Source organism: Diabrotica undecimpunctata, chromosome 1 (assembly GCF_040954645.1).
Source record: "Diabrotica undecimpunctata isolate CICGRU chromosome 1, icDiaUnde3, whole genome shotgun sequence".
Classification (NCBI taxonomy): domain Eukaryota; kingdom Metazoa; phylum Arthropoda; class Insecta; order Coleoptera; family Chrysomelidae; genus Diabrotica; species Diabrotica undecimpunctata.
Genome location: NC_092803.1, coordinates 57,017,296 through 57,040,258, shown reverse-complemented (window position 1 = coordinate 57,040,258; position 22,963 = coordinate 57,017,296). Strand labels below are relative to the sequence as shown.

At 35.7% G+C, this 22,963-nt stretch overlaps 1 protein-coding gene across 2 annotated transcripts in view; it reads left to right on the top strand.

Moving 5' to 3' along the window:
• LOC140449581 (glutathione S-transferase theta-1-like) overlaps nucleotides 1–21,072 on the top strand; it is a 56,299-nt gene extending 35,227 nt beyond the window's left edge. For both annotated transcript variants that reach the window (XM_072542798.1, XM_072542806.1), the window contains exon 5: nucleotides 20,811–21,072. In XM_072542798.1, coding sequence (XP_072398899.1) covers nucleotides 20,811–20,962 — 152 coding nt within the window. In that variant the 3' untranslated portion in view covers nucleotides 20,963–21,072. The remainder of the gene's footprint in view (nucleotides 1–20,810) is intronic.
• Nucleotides 21,073–22,963: the final 1,891 nt, after the last annotated feature.

The window sequence follows — 22,963 nt, the reverse complement described above, 5'->3', positions numbered from 1 at the left end:
CCTGAAGAGGCTCCAAAAGGTCAAAAAATGATGAAACTGCTTCCTTGTTAAAGCCTCGAGCACATGCAGCTGATGTTGCTTCAGGCAAACGGAGCGAAAGTTTATTCCGTTTCAAAAAAGCGTGAAGCCATTCCCACCCAGCCAACTTGGTGTTTTTGTCGAAATGATGTTTGATGTTGTTTTTCTCTGCCATCTGATATGCCAAGCTACGGATGGAACGAGTTGTAAGACCGAACATCATAGTTTCCATATTCTTTGCATATGTTACCAATTGCTGCTCCAACTCTAGAGGAAATGTAGGCAGTCGGCTCCCAAGTAATTTAGAATGACCTGTTGCGGATTTATTTCTTCCTTTTAACCTTCCTTTCCAATGTTGATTTTGGAACTCCATATTTTTTGGATGCTTTTAGAAATCCACAAGTTCCTTTTCTAATGCTTCCAGAGAGCTGGCCATAGATTATTCAGACCATTTTTGGTTTTTTCGTTGGTAATTTCTAGGCATCTGAAACAAAAACAATTCTTCTAAGTTTATTCTTATATTACCCTAAACAAACTTGAATATTTTTTGCTTTTAAAAGTGTTTTAACTATAGAATTTTCACATAAGGGGTGAAACGGGATATCCCATTTTACCCCACCCGATTATTTCCCGTTTTACCCCACATGCTGTTTAAAAAGAAAAACTTACCTTGTATGCTCAATATGAGTTGGTTCACTCAAAAAACACTCTTATTCACATTATGCGCAGGGCACTACACATCATCTGAGTTCAAAAATTATTTCAAAAACTTGTTTAAAACAAAAGTTACAGCTTAAAACGTGGGACCCAAAAATTACATCAGGCACCTGTCAAAACACATATTTTGGTCTGAGCACGAGGTCGGGTGTTTGAACTACGGCGCTTTCGAACTACAAGCCAAGGCGCATTAGACGAATGTTTTAAGTATTTTTCACCGCGGCTGACGTCATAGGTAGGCCGCTAGAGGCACTATCCCGTTTTACCCAAGTATCCCATTTTACCTCACCTTCCCCTATTTATTAACGAGAAATATCTTAGATTTAATGCTCATTTGTTTTTTTAGTACTGTTCGTACCGTACATTTCAGTTATGATCTTGTGTATTTTATGTATATATGTTTATCGTGTCGTATAGGGTAAACTAGTTGCATTTTTTTTAAGTATTTACGAGGTATTAGATATTTTATGTATACAGGCATTTTTTCTGGAATTAATTGGTTTTTTTTGTTTATTCTCTTATTTAACTCAGTTAAATTAATGAGTAAAGTATCGCCAAACTATCACACACCTACCACTGTGCCATGAGCGGCATCGCTGCGTGCCGTAAGACCAACACTGCATTCTAACTGTGGCTTCTACTATAGTACCGATTAGAAGGCTAAAGAAATGCATATTTAAAATAATATATGGTTGAATGCTCAAGTACTGAATCTTGCCAAAGTACTTTCGCTCAGAGCATCTTCATCATCATTCAATCTTCGCTTATCCACTGCTGGACATAGATCTCCCTCATAATTTTCCATCTATTTCGATCTTGTGCCTCTTGCATCCAATTCCTATGACAACGTTTTAGATCGTTAGTCCAACGTGTTGGTGGACGATCTCTGCTTCGGTAGGCATCATCTCTTGGTCTCCATTCCAGTATCCGCTTTGTCCATCTATTATCTGTCATTCGAGCCACGTGACCTGCCCAGTTCCACTTCAGTGTTGCTACTCTCTCTACTGCATCATCTTCAGAGCATCTTCAGGGACTTCTGAAATAAGCCATGAAACGTTTTTTCTAGCGAGAAAAGTAATTAACTTCGAAAAAGCTGATGAAAAGTTGATGGTTGATAAAAAAGTTTTATATAACGTTTTAGGCTTACTTCGCCAAAAATGTTGGCTATCCAGGACGCCAATGGATGTTTTAAAAAATAAATACATTTACACAAAAACTAACAGAGTCTAACTAGACAAAGGACAAACAGTTTAAAAATTGTGTCGATGTTACATTGTGGGCAACGGCGGGAGACAGAATGGCTCCTAGTCTTAACGGAAATATTAATATGATATCTGACGTATGACAACTTATATGAGCAGTCACCATTATAGTGATCTGTATATTTAAAAACATTCTATTCGCGATAGCCAATTCCGACAGGGGGCGCTCAAGATTTCAAAGATGGGAGATAACTTCGGGAAAACAAATAATTTTGTCATTTGATCTCGAAGCTATAAAACGTTTAATATAAATCATTTACACGTGTGTTTTGTTAAAGTAAAAGTTGGAGTCCGTTCTTCAAAGTTTATTTGTTTGTGATTCGAGTTTATACGTACGGCAATTGGCTCTCAAACCTGAATAAAAATAAAATTTAATGTTTGTTTTTTTACAGTATGTCTGAAACATCGAAAGTAAAATTTACATTGTCTCAATTATTTTTGTGGTTGCAAGGTGGACAGAGATCTTTAGTTGAGGATGACGCAGTTTTTGGAGCTGGCTACGTTATATTTTGTAAATTACGTTTTCTACTAATAACTTCATGAGACCTTTGGGGCAATTTAGCTGATGGAACAGCATCTTTCTTCAGTCTTCTCAATTTAGTTTCAGGTGTTACTATAAAGTAAATTAAATACAAATATATTAAAATATAAATAATATTTTAATCAACACTTAATCGTTCTCAGTAAAATGTAAACTGCACACAGTTATGTACTTGGTTATAGGTTTGCCAATTCGCAAAATGCATTGATAAACTTTTATGTATGGATTTTTTTTTATTATAACAGGATGAACATTGAGGAACACTGCAATAGTTTTTTGAAGTCGAAGTCATTGTTAATTACAATATAAACCAGTTCTAATATGTATACAAATTAATGCCAATTTCAAGGTTTTCCCGAAGTGGATGCTTTTGTAATCTACCACCAGGCGTCGCCCACTTTGCGGTTCCTCGCGAATGGTAAACTGAACATTGACCAGAAGTCCAACTAACCACTAATATAGGAAAATCCAACTGATGATATATGAAATTATATTAATTACTACACAGATTGAACGAATTTAAAACGGAACATACGAAATCAATGTATTTCGGCTCAACTCCGCTCTAGGTGGTTGGCCAACAAAAGGTTGTCAAATAATTATATTATAAAAATCCAATACTTCAGCGGGCTGCTGGATTCTGAATTCATTCAAGAACAAGTCAAAACTCCACCCAAATAGGTTGTCTCGAATCACTGTGAAAACTAGACTACACAAGCAGTTATTATGCTGTCAAACCACTTATCGCTTCCTTATAGTCCAAGAGATAGAGCCGAAATTTTGAACTGATCAGTAATATGACATTTCTCTATTGGAATATATTCATTGTAACTGGGTTAAGACTTTGCCTTACAGGCGGACGCCCCTCGTGGTACAGGGGGTGGCTATACAGGGATGAAGTAATTTTTTTCGGAAAAATTAACGATCGATAATATGGCTGAAAATTTGTCCAGAGTAAGATCTTGGTATAACTAGACGAAATCCCAAAGGGCGGACGCGAGAGTGGATACATAAGGGGTGGCGGACAGGGATGAAATTGCAATTTTTTGGGGAAAAATTAACAATAAGTAATATGTGCGCCATTTTCATGGCTCATTATTTAGCCCCTAAAAACTCTAAATCCTAAAGAGCGGACAGCTGGGTTGGTACAGAGAGCCATAAAACGGGGTCAAATGTACCACTTGCCTGCGCATTTTAGGTCTCGGTAACAATTTTCAAACTGATTTTATTATGGTATTTTTATACCGATTGATTTAAAAATTTGTATGCTCACTTCTGTTACTATTCTGAGAAGCGTCAAGTAGAGTTTTCCTCAAAATTTTCCAAAAAAATTTCCGTAAATGAAAATTTTCGTAATTTTTTGAGGTAAAATCTAATTTATAGAATCCTTTCGATTTTCTGTAAGTTATACCATGATTTTTTTCCAAAAATTTTTAAACGATTTTTCCGATAAGAAAAAAAAATTAGAAAAACTTTTCTAAAACATTTGATAAAACTCTACGTCATCGTCTGAATCTTTTATAGAATATTTTGTAGTTTTAAAATGATATTATGATAATGTTTTTTTTTCAAACTAAAGTCATATTTACTTTACAAATCACATTTTTTTCTTAAATATAAATATTTTACGAATTAATTTTTAATTGAATAAATGTTTGATATTTGATATTTTATTAAATTAAAGTAATTTTATAATGTTAACTATTAAATATTTTTGGTATAACAAATAGTAATTTTACTTATTTTTTATTACAATAAAAAGATTTTTAAATTTATATTGCATAAATAATGGTTGTTCAGATATAAGAAAAATTTGATTTATTATTACATTAATAATCAAATTCAAAATATATTATTTCTATTTATCAATAGGTAAAATTCAATTTGTAGAATTCCTTTAACATTTTACAAATAATTATTAATAAAAATCAATTTAATAGTGGAATTATCAATTTTTTAAGTTTTGAAATTTACTTTGTACTTAGATATTTTCAATATTTTTTTTAACTTTCAAATTGATTGAATTTTTTTTTCATTAGTTAATTATAATTTTACAAATTCTGTTTGGACATTAATTTTGCATCATTATTATTTTAAAATATTAAAATAATAATGATGCGCGTTCCATTTAGATCAGTAATTCTAGACGCATGCGCTAAATGTAATAAGTATCAAGATGCTTTTATCCAACTTGTTACGTTCCAAATTTAAAGTAGAAAGTCCCACCTCTATTTTATCAAAATTTAAATAATTCAGGACGTGTAAGAGCGGTTGCCTATAATATATTATAAGCAAGGTGGCGAAAATAAAATTAGTAATTTTCAAATAGGGGTAATGTCTGGCAAATTGTGCTGAAGTTAAGGGAACACGTCCTCTTTTTTGTGAAGAAACTAATTTAGATCGTTCTTTCTAGAGTTATCTTGGAAGAATTGGGATCATAAAATTGAAATTTTTGAATCTCGGTACTATTCGGTGACCTCCGTGTGTCAAGTTGTCAAGTGTTCGGAAAGACGACGGAAAGAAAGTGATTCCAGGTTTGAGAGTGTTACTGAAAGGTTGGGCTAGATTAAAAACGGCATTTTTGTTTTTTTGCTTTTGCTGCTGTTCCATGTGGGATCTGGACTAGTCCGAACCGTGTGGATATTCAAGGGGATTTGCTGCCTTCGTGGAAGGGTTTTTTTTGGAATATCCACAATTTCGCTAAAAAAAGCGGATCTACAGTACACGTGAATACCGGGAGTCGTATTTAGATCAAGAAATTAGCCTTAATCACGAGTCCAAATAGCCGGCTACGCTTCGGTCCAATTTGGGATATTTCAAACCCCTAATCTGGCTAAGAAGGGTGAGTGTTAGAACATTTCGTTTTTAATTAATTAAAAAGTTGTAGTTATTTTTTTATCCCATCTCTAAAAAGCTATTCACATTTTTATCAGTTTTCATACATTCAAGTTCGGAGACAAGTTTTTTTTTGTATTGCTCCATTATCGCCAAAAGGCAGATAAACAAAGTGTTAAAATCAATATATTTATTTCCAAATAATTATTTTAGACACAGATGGTAATTAATGTTTTCTTGCTTCAGGGTTGGTTGGTTGGTTTGTTTGTTTTTTTCTGCTTCTTCTTCTTCGTATTTTTCCGTCTGGCTGTAATTTTTAACTTTTCAACATTGTCACACAAGTCTATGTACAGCGACAAGCGTATGGGATTTTGGATTGAAGACACGCTGAACTATAACTGGAATTCCACGCGGTGAAGTATATGAATATTCGAGGTATGGATCGATAATTAATTTTCAACGGAAGATTTAAGCACCGTCTAATTTGGTTTGCGGAATACAATAGTTTTTTTTTAAAGATTATTTGCTGTTAGTTTTTATTTTCATATTTACAAATACTTTACAGATTTTTTTTAAAGATAATTTGCGGTTTATTTTATTAATTCAATATTTACACATACCTATTTTAATTTTGTAAACTGCGTCTAAGGGGGGGTTATATATTTGAGATTTATTTTTTTTATATTATTTTCTGCGCACGCACTTGAGCTCACGTGGTGTCCTATTTGCGTTAATTATTTTTTTTTGGTTGGTATTGAACCGCACACCCCTTAGCGTCCGGTACCTTTGACACGTCTTACCTTTCATTTTGTTCTGTTAAGTAGAAATAACTTATGAATTTTTGTTAGGCAAGCAGAAGCCGCATTTTTATATTATTTTTTTATTAAGCCTATGGTAAAGTTAAATAATATTGTAATATGTAATATGTATGTATTTATTTTCAACTATCTTGGGAATCTATTTATTAAAATTGACTAAATTCTAATCTGACAATTTCATTTATTTTTTTATTTATTCAGGTTGTATACTGTTACTTAGTATTTTAGTAGTAAACCTATTGGTAAGTTGGTGGTTTATTGAATAGCAACGTAGGGAAGGCTGTGGGCCAATTTACCTGGCGCCCCTGATATAACTTCGGATTTTTTTGTTTTGTGGACCGCACGACCATCTCCACTGTTTTGTCTAGCCGCGAGCCATTCCCAGACTGTCACCGTATAGTACTTTTCTTTCCGGGTGTACGTCTGATTTATATTTGGTACAATTTGTAATTTTTTTATATAGATTCGGTTTTGTACGCCACATATTTTGGCGACCAACGTGGGGCCCTTAATTAATTAACCGTTTTTTTGTCAACCCCTTGTGTAGATTCCTTTTAATTAGTTAACCTAACGTGTTTGGGCTTTAATTGACTAACTTTGATTTATTTACTTTACCACTGGTTTTGCACTTAGTAGTAGTCTTAGAACTTCGTGTTTAGTGGAAGTGTATGCCAAGAAGTGCTTACTAGTTTTTTTTTTGTGTGACGTGAAGTTGGAAGAAGCCAAAAATGGAACTTAAAAGAAGATACTTTGAAGTGGTGTTGTGGAACTTAGAAGAATTATGGATATATTAGGACTTTGAAATATTTCTATTTCAGTTGGAGTTCAAATTTATTTTTTTGAGAAGTTGGACTTCGAAATTCTACATTGTGGTTTAACTTAGTTATGTTAGGGAATGTAAAATCTTTTTTTGAGATTATGTTGTGACTTGTAATTTGTTCTGAAACAATGAAATTTTGAAAATCTTTTGTGAAATTTTATAGATTGAATAAAGCGACTATTACTTTTATTTTGCTTTTGGTTTGCTCCCATTAATAAAGTAAACTGTACCTGTGTGTTAATATTTTTACTTATATCTTGATTTTGTTTGAATATTTGCTCCTTTCGGTTGATACATTTTTTTTTAAATTTTGAACTTTGGCAAGATGGTGCGAAAACTTGTACCCAACTACTTAAGGAAAGAGGAACTGGAATATGAACTCAAAATTCGTGGAGTGTCTACTGGCACTGTTGAGTCTATGAGGTCTAGTCTGTCTGATGCACTTAGTCGTGAGGCAGCAAATGAAAGCTTTAGATATCCTGAGCACCCATTCACCTTTTCACAGGATAAAACTGCAATCGAGACTAAACTTGCGGAGCTGAATACGGCTGTTGGAAAGTTTGCCGGAACTCCTACTTGTGCTGAGTCCTTGAGATTGCGGACACAGATTAACCATGTCTTGGGGAGAATTGATCTTATGGTATTGCCAACAGGTGATGATGCAGACGCAGCCCAGGTTGTTAAGTCAGACTTTCTTGCTGAGATTTTGAAGTTGTCACAGGATTTACATGATAAGCAGCATCCAATCGGATCTGGTTCGGTACCAGTAGCGCTCGATGTGATTTCGGTTTTAAATCAGTCTTTTCAGGCAGGGGTAGGACAAGTTCATGCTTCTTCTCCTGGAGCGATGTCACAAGCTGGTAATAATGTTCTTTCAGGGTCTGTCTCTAGTTTTTCTTCTGGGATGATACTTCCTCATAAATGGGGAATAGAAAAGTTTTCAGGTTCTGCTAGGGGTATGTCTATTTCTGCATTTTTTGAGATGGTGAATGAATTGAGTCTCGCTCGTCATGTACCAGATAGTATACTTTTGGAATCAGGTATAGATTTATTTTCGGATAAAGCCTATCAGTTTTATAAAGATGTTCGTCTACGTGTAGGGAGTTGGGCTGAATTAGTTGAAGAGTTTCGTAGGGAGTACCTGTCAGCTCACCATGGGGAAGCGCTTTTTGAAGAGCTTCGGAGGAGAACTCAGCATTCGTCTGAGACTATTGGAGTTTACTTGGCAATAATGAATAGTTACTTTAATCGCTTGCGTTGTCATGTTCCAGAGGAAGTTAAATTGTCTATAGTTATTAGGAATTTGCATCCGTTCTATCAAGATAGATTACGTGATCCTTTGCCAGCTACCTTGGAGGAACTTCGTGTTCTATGTCGCAGTATGGAGGAAAGACGTGATTGTATTAGGAACTATGTTGAACCGAATAGTAGGAAAATGAATACTTTGGAAAAGGACCTAGCTTATATCAGTGTGGATGCTGAAAGTTGTAGTAGCGTTAGTGAGGGTCCTGTTGTTTCATCCGAATCGGAGTCCGCTAGAGGAAAGTTTAGGACTTTAATCTGTTATCGTTGTAATCAGTCAGGCCATAAGGCAGTAGGGTGTCTAATGAAGAAGGAGGCTGTTCACTGTTTTAAGTGTAAGAAAGAAGGGTTTACAGTCAGAACTTGTCCTTCGTGTAATTCGGGAAACGGAAGGAAGCGCACCTAACTGGTCGAAGAGGTGTTGCCGACGTTGACTCGACCAACCTACGTCCTATTTTAGACTTTATTTTACATCATTCCGAAGGAGATGAACGTCCATATTTGAAAGTTAAAGTCTTAGGAAAGGAAATTTTGGGATTATTGGATTCTGGTGCTTCAAAGACCATTGTAGGAAGAACTGGTTGGAAATTTTTACAAAACTTGGGTTTAGAGTTGGATACTTCGAAGAAGATCGTTTGTAGAGTGGCGAATGGTCAGATGTGTGAATCGTTGGGGGAATGTTTAGTACCTTTCATGGTTAGGGATCGCTTGCGTGTCTTGCCAGTATTAGTTATTTTGGACGTACCGCACATTCTGATTTTAGGATCTGATTTTTGGCGTGTTATGGGTATCGTTCCAGATTTGAGGCATAACGAATGGTATTTTTCGGACGCTCCAGCAATGGTAGGTTCAGTGGATCATCTCCGAGGTCAAACTATTTTGACCGATGCAGAGAAGTCGCAATTGGAGGAAGTTATTAATAGAAGTCGTGAACTAATGGGCACTTCTCTTGGTTGTACTGATGTCACTGAGCATGTGATTGTTTGTAAATCTGCACCCATAAAACAACGTTACTATCCTGTATCCCCAGTAATCCAAAGCCATATTGATAAAGAGCTAGAAGATATGTTGGCGAAAGGAGTAGTGGAGCGATCGAATAGTGCTTGGTCGTCCCCGATTCTCTTGGTGAAAAAAAAGGTTCCAGAAGGTGAAGAACCAAAATGGAGGTTCTGCGTAGACTATCGAAAGCTTAATGCCGTAACAGAGAGGGATGGCTACCCATTACCGTACATCTCTAATATTTTAAATAAATTAAAGAACGCGCATTATCTTTCCACCATAGACATTAAGTCGGCGTATTGGCAGGTACCTGTTGCTAAGGCTTCCAGGCCTTATACTGCTTTTACGGTTCCTGGTCGAGGTCTTTTTCAGTTTTGCAGAATGCCTTTTGGATTACATAATGCCCCGGCTACATGGCAGAGGTTGATAGATCGTGTCCTCGGTCCGGAGTTGGAACCCTATGTTTTTACTTACTTGGATGACGTGGTCATCGTGACAAAGTCTATTGAAGAACATGTAAGGATCTTAGAGGAAGTCTTTAGACGCTTGAGAGAAGCTAAGTTAACCGTTAGCTGGGATAAATGTCAATTTTGTAGACCGGAACTAAAGTATTTGGGTCATGTGGTTGATAGGAATGGACTACATGTTGATGGTGATAAGGTCAAGGCTATGCTACGTATCCCAACACCCACATCCGTCAAGGAAGTTCGTAGCATCATAGGCACATTTTCCTGGTATCGAAGATTTATTCCTTCCTTTGCGACACTACTAGCTCCAATTACAGCGATATTGAAGAAAGGAAGAAAATTCAATTGGACCCCGAGTTGTGAAGAATCTTTTCAGAAAATAAAAGAATGTCTAGTTTCTGCTCCGATACTTAATTGTCCTGACTACAATTTGCCTTTTGTTGTCCAATGTGATGCCTCAGGATATGGAGTGGGCGCCGTGTTATTGCAGCCAGGCCCGGATGGTGACGAAGTAATTAGTTTCCTGAGCAGATCACTAACGCGTCAAGAAAGGAATTTTTCCACGACGGAACGGGAATGTTTAGCTGTGTTATGGGCAGTCGAAAAACTGCGTCCTTATTTGGAGGGTGTTCCGTTTACGGTCGTGACTGATCACGCATCCCTCGTATGGCTTCAAAATTTGAAGGATCCTACTGGAAGATTAGCTCGATGGGCGGTAAGATTGCAACAATATGACTTTAGGATTGTGCATCGGAAAGGAAAAGAACATGTTGTCCCCGATTTGTTATCTCGGTCAGTTCCCGTGCTTGATATGGTTGAAGAGGTTGTACCGCTTCCTAGTGGTGATAGTTGGTATGATAAACTTTGTAGAAAAATCGAGTCTAATCCCTTGAAGTATCCTCAGTGGAGAATGTCTGGTGGCAAACTTTATAAATACATCCGTCCCAGTCATGGATTTTTGGTCGAGGAAGTGGACAATTGGAAGGAAGTCGTTCCTAAGGGTCAACGATTGGAAGTGCTGAAGTTGTGTCATGATAGTCCTTTAGCAGGTCATATGGGGATCCTGAAAACTTATAAGCGTATTAACGAGAAGTATTTTTGGCCGAAACTGCGGAGTGATGTGTCTCGTTACGTTGGACGTTGCTCACTGTGTGCCATGCATAAGGTGGAACAAGGTAAGCCCAAAGGCTTTATGACTCCTCAACCTAAAGCTACTCAACCATGGGAGATAGTAGCAACCGATCTTATGGGACCTTTCCCAAGATCAACTCAAGGCTATAAGTTTATCTTAGTGGTAATGGATGTGTTTAGTAAATTTTCTTTGGTATTTCCGTTGCGATCCTCAAAAGCCGTGCATGTCGTTAAGAAAATAGAAGAAGAAGTTTTTCTCGTATTTGGAGTTCCACGTCTGTTACTATGTGATAATGGTGTCCAGTATACTTCGGGTATTTTCAAGAAAATGATGGAAACCTATGGTGTCTCAGTTCGTTATAATGCGTTGTATCATCCACAGTGCAATCCATCTGAACGCTATAACCGAACCCTTAAAACAATGATGGCAACTTATATAGCTGACAACCATAGGAAGTGGGATGAAAATTTGGCCAAACTAGCATGTGCTACGCGCACTGCATACCACGAGTCGACTGGTCAAGATCCCTACTTCATAAATTTCGGTCGGAAGATGGTAGTGGATGGACGAGATTTTTCCCGAAAGGACAAACTCGGAGACCCGGAGGACGAAGTAGCTAAAATGGGATATCCAGGTGGACTCCAGGAATTATTTGTTGATGTTAGAAAACGTTTAGATAAAGCTTCGGCTAAGTGTGAGAAGACCTATAATCTACGGAGACGTCCAGAGGAATTTCAGCCCCATCAGTCAGTATGGCGGAGAAATTTTGTGTTGTCAGATGCCGCTAAATATTTCACGAAAAAGTTAGCTCCTAGATGGATAGGACCCTACTTCGTGAAGAAGAAAGTTTCCCCCTGGACATATAGTTTAGAGGATGAAAATGGCAAGGATCAAGGTATTTGGAATATTAAGGATTTAAGGATTAGTAACCCGACTGGTGATCCCGATAGGATTTAGGTCGGAGTAGAACGGACTAGCAAAGTTTTGTCTAGTCTAAGTAAATTCTTCTGAAATTGGTTGTATTTATTTTTTTTTGTTGTGTCCGTGAAGGATGACTGAGTGTTGGCTATGATCGGTTCTTAGGATGTATTTGGATGGTCAACCGATTCGTTTTTTTTTTGTGTTAGGTAGCCAATACGAAGTCGTAGGGTTGCGGTAGCCTTAATTTCTTTTGATTTATGGAATTGAATGTCACTTAGGTTTGGTCAGAAATATGTTGTCTTCGATGATATGGCGTTGGGATTTGTTTTGATGTTAGTAAGCCATTCTATTTAATTGGGATTTTTTCGAAGCCACATAATTATGTTTTGGTGAATCTTGTTGGATAATAGCTTAGTTTTGGATGATTCACTAAATTTCGTTGTATACGGATTTAAATTCTGAAAGACCTATCTCATTTTTATTTTAATGAACAATTGGAATTACACTACTGTTTCGGTAGATGTTTCTCGCAGTATCAGTAAGAGTCGAGTGGTGGAGAGTTTCTTATGGACTCATGTTATGCGAGGTATAGTGAAGTACTAGCGATGCCCCAGAGCTGGGAGGTCGCGAATAAGGGCAACATCCAGTAACCGACCAAATCAGTGTTGTCAGATTGACGTTGGAATTTGAAACTATTCTACTTGATCTCATACGATGAGAGATGACTGTTGTGTGGAAGTGGAGTAAGTGTTGTAAGTAAGTTGTTGCTTTGTGCGTGTGGTTTGAGGTTGGTATGTCTTTCGTTGTCCAAGTACTTGCGCATGGTGAAGACGGTGTGGATGATGATTGTGTGGATTGTGTGGACTTCGCTCAGAGTTTAGGTAGTGTGTCGCTAGCGCGAGGGAAAATTTTCTTCGTCTAGTTTTTCCTCGTAAATTTTCCTCTGGGAAAGGGAGGTGTTGTTACGTTCCAAATTTAAAGTAGAAAGTCCCACCTCTATTTTATCAAAATTTAAATAATTCAGGACGTGTAAGAGCGGTTGCCTATAATATATTATAAGCAAGGTGGCGAAAATAAAATTAGTAATTTTCAAATAGGGGTAATGTCTGGCAAATTGTGCTGAAGTTAAGGGAACACGTCCTCTTTTTTGTGAAGAAACTAATTTAGATCGTTCTTTCTAGAGTTATCTTGGAAGAATTGGGATCATAAAATTGAAATTTTTGAATCTCGGTACTATTCGGTGACCTCCGTGTGTCAAGTTGTCAAGTGTTCGGAAAGACGACGGAAAGAAAGTGATTCCAGGTTTGAGAGTGTTACTGAAAGGTTGGGCTAGATTAAAAACGGCATTTTTGTTTTTTTGCTTTTGCTGCTGTTCCATGTGGGATCTGGACTAGTCCGAACCGTGTGGATATTCAAGGGGATTTGCTGCCTTCGTGGAAGGGTTTTTTTTGGAATATCCACAATTTCGCTAAAAAAAGCGGATCTACAGTACACGTGAATACCGGGAGTCGTATTTAGATCAAGAAATTAGCCTTAATCACGAGTCCAAATAGCCGGCTACGCTTCGGTCCAATTTGGGATATTTCAAACCCCTAATCTGGCTAAGAAGGGTGAGTGTTAGAACATTTCGTTTTTAATTAATTAAAAAGTTGTAGTTATTTTTTTATCCCATCTCTAAAAAGCTATTCACATTTTTATCAGTTTTCATACATTCAAGTTCGGAGACAAGTTTTTTTTTGTATTGCTCCATTATCGCCAAAAGGCAGATAAACAAAGTGTTAAAATCAATATATTTATTTCCAAATAATTATTTTAGACACAGATGGTAATTAATGTTTTCTTGCTTCAGGGTTGGTTGGTTGGTTTGTTTGTTTTTTTCTGCTTCTTCTTCTTCGTATTTTTCCGTCTGGCTGTAATTTTTAACTTTTCAACATTGTCACACAAGTCTATGTACAGCGACAAGCGTATGGGATTTTGGATTGAAGACACGCTGAACTATAACTGGAATTCCACGCGGTGAAGTATATGAATATTCGAGGTATGGATCGATAATTAATTTTCAACGGAAGATTTAAGCACCGTCTAATTTGGTTTGCGGAATACAATAGTTTTTTTTTAAAGATTATTTGCTGTTAGTTTTTATTTTCATATTTACAAATACTTTACAGATTTTTTTTAAAGATAATTTGCGGTTTATTTTATTAATTCAATATTTACACATACCTATTTTAATTTTGTAAACTGCGTCTAAGGGGGGGTTATATATTTGAGATTTATTTTTTTTATATTATTTTCTGCGCACGCACTTGAGCTCACGTGGTGTCCTATTTGCGTTAATTATTTTTTTTTGGTTGGTATTGAACCGCACACCCCTTAGCGTCCGGTACCTTTGACACGTCTTACCTTTCATTTTGTTCTGTTAAGTAGAAATAACTTATGAATTTTTGTTAGGCAAGCAGAAGCCGCATTTTTATATTATTTTTTTATTAAGCCTATGGTAAAGTTAAATAATATTGTAATATGTAATATGTATGTATTTATTTTCAACTATCTTGGGAATCTATTTATTAAAATTGACTAAATTCTAATCTGACAATTTCATTTATTTTTTTATTTATTCAGGTTGTATACTGTTACTTAGTATTTTAGTAGTAAACCTATTGGTAAGTTGGTGGTTTATTGAATAGCAACGTAGGGAAGGCTGTGGGCCAATTTACCTGGCGCCCCTGATATAACTTCGGATTTTTTTGTTTTGTGGACCGCACGACCATCTCCACTGTTTTGTCTAGCCGCGAGCCATTCCCAGACTGTCACCGTATAGTACTTTTCTTTCCGGGTGTACGTCTGATTTATATTTGGTACAATTTGTAATTTTTTTATATAGATTCGGTTTTGTACGCCACAAACTTGGTGAAACTGACTTCGATTGTAATGAAGTTTTTGAAACCTTAGAAACTTTCATATGTCACTTATATGGAACAGGACTGATGAGAACAATTCCAAAAAGAAAAGTAAACGATGTCAGATTTTCACTATTTAACCGGCAGTATAAGTTGCATGATATGAACGAGCCTTTTAAAAAAAAACTAAAAAATTTCGATGCTTCAAGCTTACCACCATGTCAAGATGAATTACACCAACATCTACTGCGAGCCCATTATATTTCAAATATTTGGACAAATGCTCATAAAAAAGTACCAACAGAATTGATTGTTGAAGAACATGGTTGGGAGTTTGAAGATGAAACATATAAATTCAAATGGTTTAGTGGACCTCAGATGCCAGAATCAATTCGAGAAGTAGTGATTGAAAATGAAGCAGATAATGAATGTGATATTATTGAAAGTGAAAGTAACGAAGATGATGAATGTGATGACATCAGTGAGAGTGAGAAAAATGAAATTTTTAAAGTTTTTCTAAATTTTTTTTTTTCTTATCGGAAAAATTGTTTGAAAATTTTTGGAAAAATTCATGGTATAACTGACAGAAAATTCTAAAAGGATTCTATAAATTAGATTTTACCTCAAAAAATTACGAAAATTTTCATTTACGGAATTTTTTTTGGAAAATTTTGAGGAAAACTCTACTTGACGCTTTTCAGAATAGTAACAGAAGTGAGCATACAAATTTTCAAATCAATCGATATAAAAATATAATAAAATCAGTTTGAAAATTGTTACCGAGACCTAAAATGCGCAGGCAAGTGGTACATTTGACCCCGTCTTATGGCTCTCTGTACCAACCCAGCTGTCCGCTCTTTAGGATTTAGAGTTTTTAGGGGCTAAATAATGAGCCATGAAAATGGCGCACATATTACTTATCGTTAATTTTTCCCCAAAAAATTGCAATTTCATCCTTGTCCGCCACCCCTTATGTATCCACTCTCGCGTCCGCCCTTTGGGATTTCGTCTAGTTATACCAAGATCTTACTCTGGGCAAATTTTCAGCCATATTATCGATCGTTAATTTTTCCGAAAAAAATTACAACTTCATCCCTGTATAGTCACCCCCCTGTACCACGAGGGGCGTCCGACTGTAAGGCAAAGTCTTAACCCAGTTACAATGAATATATTCCAATAGAGAAATGTCATATTACTGATCAGTTCAAAATTTCGGCTCTATCTCTCCGACTATTAGGCAAGCTCCTCTTTCCTTTAAAGGAGACAGATAGTTGAACGATATTTTATACAATGTCTATCACCGGGTATGGATTTATTTTTGTCCAAGTTTTATATTGGTCCACTATTTCAAATGCAGTTCAAACAGACATATATTAAATTGTATGTTCCGTTTTAAATTCGTTCAATCTGTATGTAGACTGTACAATCCAAGTCTCATTTTTAAACATGTCAGTTATAATTAAGGTGTTAGTTTAATGGCAAATGTAGTGGACACAGAGTGAGAATGTAACAACTAGACTAATTAATCTGCACTAGCACTACCAATACTACAAAAGAAGAAATTGAAATACTTAGAAATTAAAATCAAAGTTGAAAACAAAGTGTGCCAACTGAAGTATTGTACCACTGGTTTAGTCAAACTTACAGTCAATGGAAAATTATAATATTGAAAATATCAAAGCCTTACTTAGACCAACTTACCAACAGTGTTGATGTCAAAATATACAACTGTGGAAATGGTATATCTAAATTACGAAAAGATATGGAGAGTAATTAACGCCAACTGTAGATCAATTGATCACAAATAAGCTTGTTTAGCAAGTTATTTATGATTGAAATGTTAATATTAATTAAAGTATGAAATTAATAAAACTCTTAATGGATATACTCAGTGTAGGAAATTTAAATAGTCGAGCTGGGTTCTCTACGAGGTGAAGCTGCAATAAAATTTTTAAAAATTTGTTTTAAAAAGTTTAGTACGATTTAAATTAATTTGAGTATTAAGTCAGTGAGAGTTTTCATTTGATTAAAAAAATGCATATTTACAAAAAAAAAATCTCAACTTCTATATTAAATACGAACATGAATTTTTTTTAAATATTATTTTATCTTTGAGTTAAACTTTTTTTTTGTTTTTAGTTCGCATGAATAGCCCGTTCTAGAGGGCACCTAAGTTAACATAAAAAAAGTGCCCGATGGCGGACACTAATTCTCAAGACAATCAACCACTTTTAATCGAAAATTAAAATGAAAAAACAAAATGGCGGACATTTGGAGAAAAAGTAATTTTTCGACTTTTTTTCCTAACAAGTGGTTAATTGTCTTGTAAGGACGCTTTCTTTAAGTAATCTCTTTGGAATTTTTTGTTTTAGATGTGCTAATCCTGAGAATTAATTACCGCCGTCGGACACGTTTTTTTGATATGTTAACTGGGGCGATCCTAGAAAACCCTCTAGCGCCCTTTAGGAAACTCTCTAGTGCCTTTTTTTTAGTTCATGGGAACTAAAAAATTTTTTTTTTAATTTAAAGATGAAATAATATTTAGAAGTCATGTTCGATTCTGATATTTCATGAATTTTTTTTTTAATTTTTAAGCCTTCTAATCTGTACTAGTACCTTAACCGCTTTGCATCCCTATCAGTAACTTTATCGAAAGTTATCTTACGAAGTTTTTTAATAGTCAGTATTATTGTTTTGTAGAGTTTTATTTTTGTATTTCTAGATATAATTGTGGATTTAAGGAGGAGATTGAGCCCAAAATAGCATCTGTTCTGTTCCCAGGTATACAAATTAATTTCCTGCTTCGATGACGTCGTTTTATATAACGAGTGGTCGTAGGATTTGTGGTTGCGTGCCTATTTTCATATACTTCGTTTTGTTGGTGTTTATTATTAAACCCATTTTTGTAGCTGATTTTTTTAATGCTACATATGCCTCTCGTACAGCGTTTTCCATTCTCCCAACAATATTGATATCATCAGCATATACCAGGATGTGCACTGATTTATTATATATTTAACCAGTGGTTGTGATTTGTGACATACGTATTACTTTTTTCAGATCTAGATTGAACAGTATACAGGAGAGAGGGTCTCCCTAGCGCAGCCTATTATTTGTTTTAAAAGGTTCCCCCATGAATTTTAGATTTTTTGAAATCCCTATGAATTTTTTCTCTAGATTCAACTTTTTCAAGAGTTTTGTTAAATTTACCGACTGATTTGGTATTCTTAGCTCTTTCATTCATATTCCAGTGTTTTTTCCAAAAATTGTTTCAGGGTTGCAATCTGATGAATTGTCGATTTACCACGTCTGAAACCACCCTGGTATTTTCCTACTCTTCGTTCTAAATATGGTGCCATACGGTGACATAGTACTGTGGTAAATATTCTATATGCTGCATTTAGAAGCGTAATTCCTCTGTGGTTAGAGCATTCAAAGATATCTCATTTTTTGTGTATGGTGCAAAGTATTCCAATATTCCAATCATTTTGGCCTATCCAACAAACATGGAATGTTATAAACATAAAATTGTACATTAGACTACACTACACAAGGACAGAGAGTTTAAATTGTTTTAAAAAGTAGGCAAAGCTACATTATGGTTGACATTAGGAGAGAGAAACCTATATATTCTCTCTCCTGATGCCAACCATAATGTAGCTTGGAGGCACTGGAGATTAGCCTCCAATAATTAAAATAAATCACTCTTTTTACGTTCTGAAATTGGTATTTTGTTGTTGTAAGCTTGCTTCAAGGTAAATTCGTCTATTCTTCGATTGCCTCTATTGCAGCGTAATTTTTTGGGTTAAACAATAGCTTTTTCTTTCTCTCAATTTTCAGTTTTGTATGTGGTTCGATATTGGTAATTTTTGGTAAATCCTATACTTTTAATGTCCATACTTTACGTCTATGTCCAACGTCTAATACTTTAATGTGATAACACTATCATTGACATTTTTCGCCGTATTAAAGTTCATGTTCTCTTCAAGTGATTTCAAATCGAAGAAATCGTTAAAGTTCATTTCTTTTACCACAAAACGGTTTGCCAGTTTTTAAGGTTTCACGAATTAGAGAAATGTATTTTTGTATAAGCCAAACTGTATAGGCCAATAAAGTAAAATCAATAAACAGGACAAAATCCTAATAAGTAAAGCCACAAGGCTGAGGTTCCTCAGGCACGCCCCTAAGGAAAAAGACCCTTCAGGAATAGCCCTTCAGGACTAAGTTGCCACAGGCAACTCGCGAAAACTGAGCATCGAGGTCGTGTGCGACAAGCACGGGCTCGATGGCCAGGCCTATCGATCGCCCAGTCGGCAAGGAGACCAAAACTTGTTTTGCCAAATTGACGACTGTGTGACCGAGCACACAACAACCGAACAGGGGGCCGACAGTTTGCTGTCGACCCCCTGATCGGACACACATTTTTTTTAGGGTCACAGAGCCCAAAGTAAAGCCATAGTAAACTCAGTAAAGTAAATAGGGAGAAAAGCTACACTAAGCTACCCCTACAGATAGGTGGCCTAACCACAAGTCATGGAAAACGGAGGGTGTTTCTTTTCCCAAATCGCCCGACGTAACAGTTCAAGCCTCCTCTGCGTATGTCAGACGTAGAGGAGGGGTGGTGGAAAAACCTGGGGGTCAGATAGGTACCGAGCCAAAATGACTTGCTCTTTTGGAACGAGACCGGTCTGATCTTCGGACATGGGGGTCCCACTGTCTAGCAGTGGTACACTCATGTTCCATAGGGGTTGGGATGAACTCATGTGTGTGTGTGTGTGTGAGAAATGTATTGATCGAGAACGTAAATACATCCAACATTTTTGGCTCTAGTTACAGATTTTTTTTATTACTGAGTGAGCTGTATCACTTTCGTTCTGCGTTCGAATCAAGAAGTTGTATTGAATGGAGTTAATATTTAAGCGACTCACTGCATAGTGGTACATTGCAAAAACAAACCTCTTTTTTACTGACCACAGCATTTGTTAAAGTAAATAATGACATCGCAACCTGCTTTTTCAAATGCAATCTGTTCTAAGTATTTATACACACACGACCCTATTTCGATGGCTCCTCTATTGCCCAATCCTTCATACCAAAATAACAGGTTGTATTTTGCTTGTTTGCATTAGATATCGTTAAATTATAACAATTCAGTCTTGATTTGTAGTAAACAGAGCTTGATTTGCCAACAGGACATGGTAACACCGCTTGTAAGTCATAAGTGAAAACAATTATGTCGTTGTCAGGTTCATGACATATTTTCGTATCCCTGTCTTTCTCATATCTCATTCTGATTTTCGGAATAATTTCTATGTATACTCAGCCACTGTCAAACCTTCATCAATGAATTGTCTGCTAGTACTAGCCCTGAGATAGTGACTCTTAACCTTTGGAATTGATTCGATAGAATAAAATAGAATAGAATTTATTTAGCCAATATACAAAAATAGTTTTGTTTTTGACAAGTCAAAGGAATATTGAAAATTTTTACATACATACATATAAATTTTTTGCGAATTTAAACATTACAAACAGATATTTAATATTAACAAAAATACATATAATACATGATAAAAACATGAAATATCATCATAATAGGCAAATACCCTGACCAAACTAGTACTATTGTGTAAAAGCTGTACTTAGGTACTTCGTTTTTGAATAGAAACAATGTTTCAAAAAGTGTGATTTGATTTTAATCTTAAACAATAACAAATGATATACAAACCAACATCATTCGAATGTTTTATGCTCTTAGTCAACCTAAAACGTTGTGCTCTAATAGCATCTATAGATCTTGTATCGTGATCATAGAAGTTGGAGTTTATGTTAAACTTAACTTTTTTGGCATGAATTTCAATCAGCGTCTTATATATATATATATATATATATATATATATATATATATATATATATATATATATATATATATATATATATATATATATATATTTATATATCGTTTTTCTAATTTTGTCCATACATTATATCATAGTCAACGTGACAGCCACAAAGTTATACGAAGTTAATCCAATAAATATAATGTGGAATTTTTAGTACTATTTCTTTCTTCTTTAGGGGTAGCTGGTTATGACGCTAGAGATCATTTTCCGAAAATCAAGCAATGGATCGAAGCTGTAAGGGAGGAATGCAACCCTCATTATGACAGAGCCCATCAATTCATTAACTTACTGTCCCAAAAAGCAGAAGAACCAAAGTCGAAACTATAGAACCAAGATTCTTAATGGTGTATTTGTATGGATTTTTATGGTGTTATTATTTTTCCCACTAATTGTTTATAATAAAATTTAAACATGTTTGTAGTTATATATAATTGTAATTGGTGTTTTAAATATTCTTACTTGATTATAACATATCTGCAATAACGTACCTATAGTAACTGGTATCATTTAGAAGCATCTTCTAGAAAACATTAAACATCAAGGTGTTATTGAACATCTTATCTTTATAAAATCATGAAAAAAGCGCGACAGACGTTCAGATGTGAGAGCAGTATAGCTTATATGCGGTTAATTAGACTGGTAGAAAAAGAAATTGGTATTGTAATATACTATTTTTAGAAGCACTGTGACACATCTTCTTTAAGGTTTGCTTGATAGGTATCCTGCATCTGTAGTAAAGTTAGCTAAGTCTATATCGACAATATAGTGTCTAACTGATTGGCACTAGGAAACATATTTTCATAAACCGGGAGTTTCTTAGATGGCAGGATCATGTAATTGTAACTAAGAACTTTGCCGATATTGATGTCAAGCCCAAGAAACTATTCAATATCTTTTAGGGGAGGGGGAGCTGTCACTCGTTTGTCGAAACTGACTATACAAAACGGCATGACTCAGTAGGAAAAATACTCTATCAAGAACTAGTCACCAAACTGGGACTTCTCCGGACCGATCATCTCTCGTATTATAAATATTCCGACGAATAATAATTGATGACCTAGAACTGGAAGGTGTTGACACCTTCATATACTTAGGGTCGCTGCTAACCAAAGATAACAACGTCAGTGAAGAAATAAAAAGAAGAATAGTACTCGCCAATAAGTGTTACTATGGCTTAAGAAGACAGATGGCCTCAAAAATGCCTAGAAAAATTAAACTAACTGTATACAAAACACTAATAAGACCAGTGCTAACATATGATTCAGAAACTTGGACACTAACACAGAATGACCAAGAATTGCTCAAACGTTTTGAGCGAAAAATACTAAGACGAATATATGGAGGCATAAAAGAACAAGGTTTGTGGCGCAGGTGTTACAATTTTGAATTGTATAGAAGATTTGGAGAACCTGACTTTGTAAAATTCATTAAGGTAGCACGCCTTAGATGGATAAGTCATGTAATCAGACGAGAGAAAGATGCCATAGTCAGAAAAGTTTTTGACCGAAGAGGGCCGATCGGACAACGAAGAAGAGGAAGACCGAGACTTAGGTACCAAGACAACCTAGAAAATGATTTGAAGTCTATCGGAATTAGAGCATGGAGAAGAGTTGCCAGAGACAGGGACGAATGGAGGATTGTTCTGAAGAAGGCTTTGGCTCATAAAGAGCTGTAACGCCACTGCTGATTATAAATATTCCGCTGATGCTATACTTGAAAATGACAACAAGCTATATTATTTGGACCATACGATACTCACAGATCAACCAGTGGTACTAACAATTCTCTGCGTGTTGAACACGAGAAAATTGTCAAGTAGAGTAGAGTCCACACTAGACACTGCACTACGCGCAGTGTCTGCTTCTTCATTTCCGGGGATACTCACATCGGAAGGAATCCATATGAAGTCAACTGTTCTTCCTAACCTTTAAAACCTATACATAAAATCAGTGGCGGCTTTTGAAGGTAGGCAGGATAGGCCGGGCCTACCCAATAATTTTAAGAGCTTTAAAATTGAAAAACATATATTCAAAAATTATATTAATACATGTAAATAACTTTTGAATGTACTTAATCACTCAATACATTAGCGTCCGCTAAAACAACTATGTTATTATATTACCACAGAAAGCATCGAATCGTATTCAGGCATTTTAAATATCATTAATAGGCCCGACCGGAACTGGCCGACCCAGCTCACATAAGATCCCCATACAAAAAGCGTTTGAAGTAAGCAGCTTGCCGGACAACGATTTATATCGTCGTGTTTATGCTTGCTGTTTAGGCACCAGACGATCGGGCCTACGACGACAATAGTTGTCACTTGTA